Source organism: Halichoerus grypus, chromosome 1, assembly GCF_964656455.1.
Source record: "Halichoerus grypus chromosome 1, mHalGry1.hap1.1, whole genome shotgun sequence".
In the NCBI taxonomy this organism is placed as follows: domain Eukaryota; kingdom Metazoa; phylum Chordata; class Mammalia; order Carnivora; family Phocidae; genus Halichoerus; species Halichoerus grypus.
The window spans coordinates 104550572-104563062 of record NC_135712.1 but is presented as its reverse complement, the minus strand read 5'-3'; the positions used below and the strand labels follow the sequence as shown (position 1 = coordinate 104563062).

The following is a 12491-nucleotide window of genomic DNA, read 5'->3' as shown; positions in this document are numbered from 1 at the left end:
CATATAGTTTTTATTCTTTGTCTTGATGATGTGATGTACCTCTTCGATTGATTTATGAATACTGAACCACCCTTGTATCCCAGGAATAAATCCCACTTGATGGTGGTGCATTATTTTTTTAATGTACTGTTGGATTCAGTTTGCTAGTATTTTCTTGAGGATTTTACCTATATTCATCAGAGATATTGGCCTGTTGTTCTCTTTTTTATGTAGTGTCTTTCTCTGGGTTTGGTACTAGGGTAATGCAGGCCTCATAAAATGAATTTGGAAGCTTTTCATTGAAAGCCACTGTTACCTTGTTGATTTTCTGTTTGGATGATCTGTTCATTGATGTAAGTGGGGTGTTAAAGTCCCCTACTATTATTGTGTTATTATCTATTATTTCCTTCATGTTTGTTAATAGCTACTTTAGGTATTTGGGTCCTCACAAGTTGAGTGAATAAATATTTATAATTGTTATATCTTCTCGTTGGAATGTCCATTTATGATTTTACAGTGTCTTTCTTCATCTTTTGTTATAATCTTTGTCTTAAGGTCTATTTTTTCCGATATAAGTATTGCTACCCTGGCTTTTTTTAAACCTCCTTTTGCATGATAAATGCTTTTCCATCCCTTCACTTTCAATCTGCTTGTGTCTCTAGTTCTGAAATGAGTCTCTTGTAGGCAGCATTTAGATGAGTCTTGCTTTTTTAATACATCCCATCACCCCATGTCTTTTTTTTTTTTTTTTAAGATTTTTTATTTATTTATTTGACAGAGAGATAGAGAACACAAGTAGGCAGAGAGGCAGGCAGAGGGAGAGGGAGCAGCAGGCTTCCCGCTGAGCAAGGAGCCCGACGCGGGGCTCGATCCCAGGACCCTGGGATCATGACCCGAGCCGAAGGCAGCTGTTTAACTGACTGAGCCACCCATGTCTTTTGATTGGAGCATTTAGTCCATTTACACTCAAAATAATTATTGATAAGTATGTATTTACTGCCATTTTGTTACTTGCTTTATGGTTGTTTTTGTAGTTCTTCTCTGTTCCTTTCTCCTCTTGCTCTCTTCTCTCATGGTTTGCTGGTTTTCTTTAGTGATATATTTGGGTTCCTTGACCTTTATTTTTTGCACATCTATTACTGGTTTTTGATTTGTGGTTACCATTAGGTTTGTATATAACATCTTCTGCATATAGCAGTGTATATTAACTTGATGGTTGCTTAAGTTTGAACTCATTCTTTACTCCTCTCCTCCTCTCCAATGTTTTAGGTATCTGGTATCATACTGTACATCCTTTTATTTTATGAATCCCTTGACTGATTTTTATAGATATACTTAATTTTACTGCTTTTGTGTTTCCTACTTTTCTTTCTCCTGCTTATGGTCTTTCCATTCCACTCAAAGAGTGCCTTTTAACATTCCCTGTAGGGCGGGTTTAGTGGTCATGAATTCCTTTAACCTTGCTTGTCTGGGAAACTCTTTATCTCTTCTTGAATGATAGCCTTGCTGAATAAAGTATTCTTGGCTGCAGATTTTTCCCATTCAGCACTTTGAATATATCATGCCACTCCCTTCTGGCCTGCAGGGTTTCTGCTGAAATATCCACTGATAGCCTTATGGGGTTTCCCTTGTATGTAACTGTTTTATTTTCTCTTGTTACTTTTAAGATTCTCTCTTTATCACCACTTTTTACCATTTTAATTACTTACTATGTGTCTTGGTCTGGGCCTCCTTGTGTTGATTTTGTCAGGGGCTCTTTGTGCCTCTTGGATCTGGATTCTTTTCCCTAGATTCAGGAAGTTGTCAGCTATTATTTTTTTAAACAAATATTCTGCCCCCTTTTCCCTCTCTTCTCCTTCTGGGATCTTTATAATGTGACTGTTATTATGCCTGATGCTGACACTGAGTTCCCTAAGTCTATTTTCATTCTGTATTATTTTTTTCCTCTCTCCTATTCAGCCTGATGGCTTTCCATTACTCTGTCCTCCAGGTCGCTGATCTGTTCTTCTGCTTCCTCTAGTCTACTATTTATTTCCTCTTGTATTTTTAAAAATTTCAGTTATTGAGTTCTTCATCTGTGATTGGTTCTTTTTTATGCATTCTATCTCTCTGTTAAGCATCTCAGTGAGGTCCTCCACTCTTTTCTTAAGTCCAGTGAGTAGCATTATGACCATTACTTTAAATTCTTTCTCAGGCATATTGCTTATCTCTGTTCCGTTTGCTCTCTTGCTGTGATTTTGTCCAGTTCTTTCATTTGGGACATATTCCTCTGTCTCCTCATTTTTTTCTAACTCTGTGTCTGTTTCTATGTGTTAGGAAAGTCACTGACATCTGTTCTTGGAAGTAGTGGCCTTATGAAGAAGGGGTTCTATAGTGTGATGCAGTGCACTGTCCCCTGTTCACCAGAACCTGGTGCTTCAGGAGTGTCTCCTGTGTGTGCTTTGTGTGCCCTACTGTTGTGCCTGTGCCACTTTTGCCTTCAGTCCAGTGATCTGCAATGGCTGTCTTTCCCTGTTATGGGCAGGGTTTGGTCCCTGTGTGGTTATTGGGTCAGGCTGGGGCTGCCTTGGGCTTGAGTTGAGTTTGCCAGAGATGTGGTGGCACCAAACTGCTAGGCACTTTGGGGATGGATTCTTAGGAGCTGCTATTGTCTCCTAAGGTCTCCATTGCAGTCTTCTCAATGGACAAAGACAAAAGGACCTGTGCGTTTTTGCCAATGTGAGGGCACATCTAATATAGTAATATTTCCTATTTGTGCAACTGCTTCAACTGAGCGTCCCACATAAGTGGGGTGAATCCTGGCATGATGGAAACCATCTGTGTCCCTTACTTGATAGTGCCAAGGAGGGTGCACCTCAAGGGCAACAATGCATCAGTTGCCCCAGAAGCATGTTTCTCTGGCCTACAGTCCTTTCTTTTTATTCTCCATCCAGTAGATGTGCTTTGGGTGTCAGCACAAACCTGAAAATGGCTCGTGAGGCACTCTATTCCCTCCTATAGTGACACAAGCACCATACAGCTACTAAGTATGGTTTCGTTTAAATTTGGGTGAAAAAGAAAAAGAGATCCCTGAGGTAATTTGGGAGATAGAGAGAATAAGGATCTATAGGGTTTTAGTTTTTGGTTTATATATACCACTCTCCTCTGCTATGTGCAAAGTAGATGGAAACACCGTGATACTGATCTCAAGCTGCTGAAATCAGTGTGCCCACCCACATGGGCCCTGATATGAAAGACAGGCACATCTGGTCTGGTTCCCTGTAGCCAGGCCTTGAAGTTCTCACACCTGGCCTCATGCAAGCACAGAAGCTGAGGCATAAGGTGATTAATAATTCATGCAATTGATTCCAGGCTAGCTTTACTCCAATGTTTTCCCTGGCCTGATGACTGCATACTCCAAGGAGACTCACCTTTTCCTCTTAAGGATCTAACAATTCAGTTTTCTGGAGGCCAGGCAACAAGGGAGGGATGGAACAGTAGGCTCCAACCAGTCACAGATTGTGCATTTCAAAAGTTGGAGCAAGATTCTCAAAGTTGGATTGGCTTTTCTGCATTTCTAAAATCATTTAAATCCTAGCAATGTCATCATCTGATACTTGAAAACCCTAAATACATCCGAAAATCCTACTTTGGTGCAAAGAGAAAAATTTCTAAATGAAGTCAATTTTTATTTATTTTTTATTTTTTTTTATTTTTTTAGATTTTTTTTTATTTTTATTTATTTGAGAGAGAGAGAATGAGAGACAGAGAGCATAAGAGGGAGGAGGGTCAGAGGGAGAAGCAGACTCCCTGCCGAGCAGGGAGCCCGATGCGGGACTCGATCCCGGGACTCCAGGATCATGACCTGAGCCGAAGGCAGTTGCTTAACCAACTGAGCCACCCAGGCGCCCTAAATGAAGTCAATTTTTAGACAGGACAGGATGAGAGAGAATCCTAGGGCCTGAGGTCATAAGGTACCATGGCTGTCTTATCATTAATACCCGAAATATTTCCATGTCGTATATTACCATGTCTCTTTATCTCCATAGACCAAGTTCTCCACACAGAAAATGGTGGGTTTTTTTCGGGACAAAGTTCCTGTTGCTCCCTCTTTACTGCAATTCCCTCCTCCATAAGTGTCCAGGACCCTAACTTCTGCCCTCAGACCCACCTGGCAATGTACTTCAGTAACTTCATGTTTCCTTTTAGAACGAGGCTGGGTAGAAATACACATACATATATATCTTCCCTGCTGGTTTTGGTCTTTGGGAATATGATTCCATAAGATTTTTAGGGAGTTGAACAGGCTCACTCAAATGAATCTGTTAAGAGCTGCTTAGATGACTATACTTATTCTTGGGACATCTGAACTTTATTGTTCTTCAAAGCTAAAAGAAAGATTTTCTAATGGTGGTATTTTAAGTGTTAGAAACAAATAAGAGGATCATTATTTCTCAGTAAAGGAGGCTGACTGACATTTATAGGTGATATGGTCAGGCTGGTCTTAAATGAAATAGAATAATGAAATCAAGAATATCAGAGCAGAAGGGAGGTAAACCTGTGCAAGGATGTTCTTGTTGAGGAGAGAAAAGAGAGTGAGAGAAATGAAATGACTTGCCAAGCTTCAACAGAGGCATTATTTGCCCTCCAACATTATTTCTGCCCTTTTCTCTTGCTATGTAACCAGCTGAATCCAGACTACATGCTCCAGCCTCCCTTGCAGCTAGGTATGGACATATGCAGCTTGGTTCTATGTAGCCAAGGGGATATGAATAGTAGGTTGTGTTTGACTATCTGGAAGAGTTCTTCTTTCCTTTCACCTTCCTGTTGGTTGAAACACTGACTTGATGGGTAGAGATAAGTAGCCACCTTGGACCACGACACAGAAGTTATGTGTTCTCTGGTGTGCTCAAGGATGGGTCTCTGAAACATAGATTTCTAGACTGACTGCTTCTTAGACTTCTTTAAGTGTGAGAGAAATAAATGACAGTCTTTGTTTAAGCCACTATTGCATTGAATTTTTGTGTTACTCTCAACCATACCTAATCTAAACTGCTAGATCAGTAGTCTGGAAAAGTTTTAATTGATTCACATGGCTTGATGGAGGAAGGCAGCAAGAGTGATGGACAAGACCTGATTCTAAGTCTAAGACAGAAAATGCTTTAAATACTTTACATCAAGGGATCTCACATACTGATCCACCAACAGCTGCATCAGAATTACCTGGCACAGCAGGGCGCCTGGGTGGCTCAGTCGGTTAAGCATCTGCCTTAGGCTCAGGTCATGATCCCAAGGTCCTAGGATCGAGCCCCACATCAGGCTCCCTGCTCCGCAGGAAGCCTGCTTCTCCCTCCCCCACTCCCCCTGCCTGTGTTCCCTCTCTCGCTGCGTCTCTCTCTCTCTGTCAAATAAATAAATAAATAAATAAATAAAAATCTAAAAAAAAAAAAAAAAAAGAATTACCTGGCACAGGGTCCTACAAATCCAGATTCCTGGGTCCCTTTCCTGGAGATTCTGATTTTTTTTTTTTTAAAGATTTTATTTATTTATTTGACAGAGAGAGACACAGCAAGAGGGAGAACACAAGCAGGGGGAGTGGGAGAGGGAGAAGCAGGCCTCCTGCAGAGCAGGGAGCCCGATGCGGGGCTCGATCCCAGGACCTGGAATCATGACCTGAGCCGAAGGCAGACGCTTAACGACTGAGCCACCCAGGCGCCCCTGGAGATTCTGATTTAATAGATTTTCTATGAGTCTCATGAACTTATATTATTTAAAAATCTCCCCATGTAATCCTGACATCTAGGTACATTTGGAAGGCATTTGATCTAGACTTGTTCTTTGTTGGTGAGGTGAGTCAGAACCACCAGAAAAAATTTTTCTCCCTCAAACATAGATGCCTTCATGGACACATGAAAATGAGAGACTGGGGGGAGAGTGAGGTGCAAATATTTTGATACTGTGAATCCTGAAATAAGTGATTCCTTAGGCTCTTTGGATCCCCTCTCCTTCTCCCTGCACCCAACCAGAGCCATGCAAATGTCACCCTAACAGGCCACTCTCTATCAGGTTAGCCTTAGTTCAGGTAAACTTCAATGATATAATTGTATGTGGCTGGTGTTTTGATGTTTTTTTTTTTTAACAGATTACATTTTCTGTGGGAAGTTTATTCACTTCCAGTATGCATTATAACACATTAATGAATCATAAGTGCATTTGGGATTAAAAGAACTATTATTAACGTGCAGGAAGAGTTCACTTTTTCAAGATTCCAGGGCCTCACACATCAGAGGTTGAATTTTTGGTACCTACAAAATGCAAGGTCAGCAGATTCAGTCAAACAGCTGTCAGCTGAAGTTGTTCTAAAAGCACTTGGGCACACCAGCAGGTTCTCCTGGCAGTAAAGGTGACAGGCATGGCAAAGTGTTACCAGAAGGCAGATCGTGGCCGGTGTGAGACATTCTCAACAGCAGTGGATAGAATGGGATTATATTAAGCAGCATGTCCACACCAAAGTAATCCTTTTACAAGATCCCCCCGTCATGTTGACAGTTACAGGCTGCTTGGCAGCTCTGGTCTCCCACCTTCTTCTGGGAAGCTAGAGAAACACCTTCCACCAGAAGGAAGCCTCCCATTCACCAGGCCATTGGCAAAACTCAGCAGAAATAAAATAAAACAGAACCAAAGATCCATTCTAAGACAAATTTGAAGAGTGGCAAGGATAGCAAAGACCTAACTCCAGCTGGGTCACCAACTAACCCAGTCTCAGTCTGGGTAAGCCACTCAACTTTTCTAGTTTTTAGAATCAAGGGGTTGAACTTGATGAACTGTGAACTCCCTTTTAAGAGTTGTACAATTTTATATTTATCTTATAGGAAACTGCATTATACGTAAGTGGGTGAAAGTAAAAGCTTCCTTTTATCAATTATATATTTGCTTTTATTTTGAAAAGATAAAAATCCTAAATCCCAATGTAAAATCATCAGACACATGCACGCATGCACACCCTTTAGAACCCGAATTTCTGGAAATGGTTTCTTGGTTGCCTAATCCCCACAAACTGATGGCATTCTGCTGTTCCTGCCAAAAGATTCTATTATGCAAATATTTAGGCTACACCTTTTAAGCATGCATGAACATTTATTTCACTCTTCCAAGTAACATCATCCAGAGGGCTCAAACGATACTGAATCCAGGCATTTATTGACAGGATAGCTATGATCTTATTAATAGGTATGTCTAAGACCTAACCCTATGCTTCCTGATGGTTTCCTCAGTTAAGCAAAACTGCAACCAGAAATGAAACACAACGCTTTTATTGGTTATTGTTATTACAAAGTGGTCTTGAAACTGTCATAGTGCTCCCTCCATTTTAATCCTTCCCCTTTCTCAGGTGACACTTGGCCAGCAATGAGATCCTTACTTCCTGAACCTTCCACCTAGCCCTGCTATAATGTGCCCTTGATCCAAAGGCCACTGTCCATGCAAAAGTTTTTAAAAGAGAAAATGGGAACTCTCAGAAGTTCCAGGACAAATTTGGAGGTCAGAGAGCCCCAATGGATGAAGCACCAAAGGAATTTAGGGAAATGGAGAGAAAAAAGCCAAACTTACTTCATCCACATGGCCCACAGCTCCATAGATTCTTGCCATTTGTCCAATGAGGTAGGGGAATCTCTCACCAATCTCTTTCAGCATTGGAAGAAAACTGTTCAAAGCCACAGGTTCATAGCCTGCTATCTCTGTGAGGATGTTTAGGATGACATCATTATGGGTTGAGTCTTTCAAATGCCCGATTAGGAAAGGAATACACTTCTGAGCCACCTACAAAAAGAAAAGAGAGGAGAAGAGAAGAAAGAGAAACAAGGAGGAAAATTAATTAAACCAGAATCAATCTAATATTTTTTGCATGAAATCTAAAGTCAACACATTCTGGGATTATTGCCCTTGCCGGAACTCAAGCATATCCCCCAAGTCTGGAATTTAAAATTTATAATAAAGTTTCAGAGGATTCAGTTTCTTTTCATCTGTGCTCTGCTATTGAAGAGTAAAGTTTACAAAAATTTTTAGATACCGCTAATCATAAATCAAGTTTTGATGTGTTATGTCCTCACCAGGAATATTACATTTCCTCTAACCCACCATGAGAGCTGTAATCTAAAGGGCAATATGATACAAGTATGTCAAAGATCCTTGATGACTTTAATGAAAGCCTTCAAGTTGGAGAAGTATGCCTTGGAAATATTTAATAATAAAAATAAGAAAGCAAGAAAGAGCTTTTACATTTTCTTCAATTTTCCATTTTGATCACAAAAATGTACTAAGATAAAAAAGATTACCAATGTAAAATAATTTCTACCATATTCCTGATACCCTAATGTTGCTTTCTTGACTTGGAATGCTTTTGTGAATACAAAGATACAATAATTCATATTAGAGAAAATGTGACCTTTTGTAGAATAAAGTCACTATGTCAATATTAATACATAGACACGTTGCACACTGACAATTTAATGAATTGTTTTGTCTGCTAAAATAAAATAATTAGAAAGGATGACCCATGGAAAACTGAACAATAAAGTAAAAACAATTTGCCCATCCATAGTTCTACTCTGCTGATTTCTTTTTTGATGTTGGTTTGCTCTTTTGGTTTGTTACTTTTTTTGGTAAGGTCGACCTGAAATGTAGCTTCCAGTGTTAAAAGAGAATCTGATACTCAGCTCAACCTGCTAAATTTATAATCCACCCCCTGCCAAAAACCTACTTCTCCCACTTCCCTTTCTAGCCTTAAGTATCCCTTTTCTCCATAAATGGCACCATTATCTGCCTGGCTACTCAAGCCAGAAATCTGGGAGTCACTCTTGACTGCTGTCTCTCCCTTTTCAGCAGCCTCATCCAAGCAACCACCAAGTTTTATTGATTCCACCTCTCAAGTATCCCACAGATCTCTCCACTTCCCTTCATTTTCATTCATTTCTCCGAGAACTCATTCACTCACAAATATTTATCGAGTCCTCCCTATTTGCAAGGGAGTGTTCTGGTGCCAATGTTACAGCTGCTAATAAATCTGACAGGTTCCTGCCTTTGTGGAATACTTCACTGTCTAGTAAAGGAGACATTTGGTAAAACAAATAATTACAAAGGAAAAGTATAATCATAAATTCTAATAAATACCATACCGGGGAAATACAAGGTACTGTGAGAGACTGTCCTGGGGCCCTAGTTTAGGCTGGGGTCAGGGAAGTACTCTCTCAGCAGGCACATCTAAGCTGAGACCACTGATCCCATCATCCCAAACTTGCATTATGCCAACAGCTTTCTAATTATTCTCTCTGCCTTCAATCTCGTCCATTCAATTCCTTTTCTGCTTTGTGGCCACGATGGTGACCCTTCCTCTGCTTAACATACTTCACTAATTTGCCATTGCTCTCCAGATAGAGGTTTAACATACCTTTTCTGAATGGACTCCTATCCATCTTTCTAGACTTATCTTACTTATTCTACCCTCCCCATCCAGATTCTATCACATATCATATTCAACCTTGTTGATTTAAAAAAAAAAAAAGATTGTGGACCTGCTAAGTTTTCTCTTGCATCTAGTATTTTACTCATGTGATCCACTCTGCCTACAATTCTTACTGCCCCTATTTTGCTGGACACTCCTCATTCTTGAGGCCTCAGATTAGCTGCTGTTTCCCTTAAAAACCTTCCTCTACTCCCTTCTCTCCCCACTCAGTCCAATGTCCTGGCTGAGGCCCCTATCATACCCTAAATGGCTCCCAGCAAATCCTTCTCACGCTTTCTTCATATTGCTGGTCTAGATGTCTGTTTTGCAGGCTGGATTAAAAACTCTACAGGGTCAAGACTCAATTCTAATTTGTACTCCATTGTATACCCAAAGCCTAGCACAGAGCTTGGCCAGAAGATGAGTCAATAAATATTTGAGGAACAAATCAAAGGAAGATAAGTCTAGATGATTTTACAGGGTAGCACTTGAATAACCTCTACATTCCTCCCCATAGTGTTGAATAGTTGTACATAATGTTTAAACGTACATATTGTCACATGTCATATACAAGATAACTAATAGGGACATAAAAAAGACATTTTGAGATGACTAAAATTATCCTACATATAAATTTAAACTTGATATTCATATCCAGTACTTGTGAAGGAAGGGCCATGGCTAGTTTCCGGTATATGGCACATATGAATGAACAGTTCCATAAGTGCTTCCTGTGCATTTGGGAGTGGTTGTATGTCCTTCAGGAGAAACCACAAGAGATCCCTGGCACATAAAGCAGAAGTGTCAGCCAGCTGCTCTGGGTCAGGGCAGCATACCTAACCTGAGTCTTTTAGGAATGGAAAATGCTTACACATTTCCTGCCCCATTCTATAAAATTCCATTTCCTAGTCCTTACTCTTCATGTCCTATTCCTGGAACATGAAGGTCTCTATGACATGTGCTTCCAGTCATGCCAATTTTATTTAAACTCCAGCCATACATCCCAAGCCATGCAAGAGAATATTGTATCCATGTCCCATAAAGGAAAAGACAAAAGAAAAAAACAAGCAAGCAAGCAAGCAAGCTAGCTGGCGCAAGGCGAATATATATGCTTAGGCAGAGTTGAATCCATAGAAGCAAAGAGAAGCCTTGAATAGTATAAACAAAGTAATTTTCCCAATTAAACAAAAGTTGATTATTTTGCAATTTCCTGATAGCCCAAAGCTTATTATGATGGTGATAGAAAGGACAGATATTTCTTGAAGTTTATCACACACATGAAAGGCAAGTGGTGCTTTGCACTTTAGATAGATTATTCTTGGATAAGAAGGAATTTTATTTTCTAAACACAGGGCATTTCCTTAGGCTGCTCTCTTTCATGTTGCTTCATTGGGAGCTGCTTCATCTCTCAGAGGAAGCCATGTCATCACTGAGAGCAGAGTAGCCACTAAGACAGCACCCATGGCTGGCGGAGAGCAAGCCGACATGGCCTTTATTCAGGCCATAAGCCTCGTGGCACAGACCTCTGAAAGAGCTTCCCAACTGGCCTCCTGGCCTCAAGTCTCTCTTCCTTCTATTCTGCTGTCATTGTCCTAAAGCCCCATTATAATCACGTCAAGACTTCAAAGATTTCTCATGGCCCATGGCTGGAATCTCAATGCCATGGCATTCACTGACGGCCATATCTGCTGCCTCTTCCACCATGAACTCTGACCCAGAGACATGCCACCAATCACCCACAGTTGGCTTGAACACAGAGAGAACTCTGATGCTTTCAGAGCCCATCTCAAATGGCTCTACTGCTGGGAGGCCTTCCCCATAGCCCACTCTAACACATGCAGGACCAGGAGCTAGAGGACAAATAAAGGTCACCACACCACACACTAAAATACTCAGCAACTATGCCTCTGCCTGACACATGTACCTTTATAACAATCTAGGAGGCCTGATTTGAATTTGGAATTTGGGGCCTGTATAGAGGGAACAGAGAGAAATGACCCCTAGACCCCATTTCTTGCCCCTCTTCTCTCTTTCTGCCCCTGGCTTTGCCCTGCAAGGAGTCTCGCATGCATGTATGTGAATAGCCCAGCCCACATATGCAAGCTCATCTGGGATACCCTTTAGGCCTGTGGGGTCACACTGTCAGCATGGCCTGTCCTTGGGAGAACAGATCCAGGGACCAGGCCTGTTGAAGCCCTGGGAGCAGGAAGGAGATACACAGGAAAAGATTCCAAGGTCCCGGTTACCTGGACTACATTTAGTAGGTGAAGGAATGCATGGAAACTGGGGGAAGATGGAGATGGGGGCCAGACCAGGATCCTCTAAAGTAAATAGCCCAGGGAAGGCACCTATCTCTGGCTTCTCCACTCCTTCCAGAGCAGAATTAATCACTGCCTTTTTTGTGCTCCCAAAGCAGTATGCTGACAGGCTTAGCATCTTGTCATTGACCTGAAGTTCTGTCGATGCGTCTCATCACCCCAGGCCATGGGGACCTTGAGGGTAGGGCCTCTGAACACATAGAACCATAACTTAATTGGCAGCAAATGACACTTCAATTCTTATGCGTAGAATAAAAGTTAGAGCTATTGTGTATGTGCACACGTGTGTACATGTGTGGTTATGTAGTCCCTCTTAAATTAGTCCTCAGGCTCAATTTCTCTTCTAATTAATTTGGCCAGCATTAACAATCTATTAATCTCCAAAATTCTGTAATAACTGTCACTCTTCATTTGCTAATTACTCCTACCATACTGACAAAATATATATTCTTTAAAAAAATTTTTTTTTATTTATTCATTCGAGACACAGAGATACAGAGAGAGAGAGAGAATATGAGCAGGGGGAGAAGCAGAGGAAGGGGGAGAAGCAGGCCCCCCGCTGAGCAGGGAGCCCAATGCGGGGCTCAATCCCAGGACCCTGGGATCATGACCAGAGCCGAAGGCAGACGCTTAACCATCTGAGTCACCCAGGTGCCCCCAAAATATATATTCTTAAAGCCATATGTCTGCTCCAGAGACCATTGTAGAACAGTTTA

At 41.1% G+C, this 12491-nt stretch overlaps 1 protein-coding gene across 2 annotated transcripts in view; it reads right to left on the bottom strand.

The window, feature by feature from the left end:
- The window catches only part of VEPH1 (ventricular zone expressed PH domain containing 1), a 216003-nt gene that overhangs the window by 140194 nt on the left and 63318 nt on the right, over positions 1-12491 (bottom strand). For both annotated transcript variants that reach the window (XM_036122400.2, XM_078069976.1), the window contains exon 5: positions 7567-7776. In XM_036122400.2, the coding sequence (XP_035978293.2) occupies positions 7567-7776 (210 nt within the window). The remainder of the gene's footprint in view (positions 1-7566; positions 7777-12491) is intronic.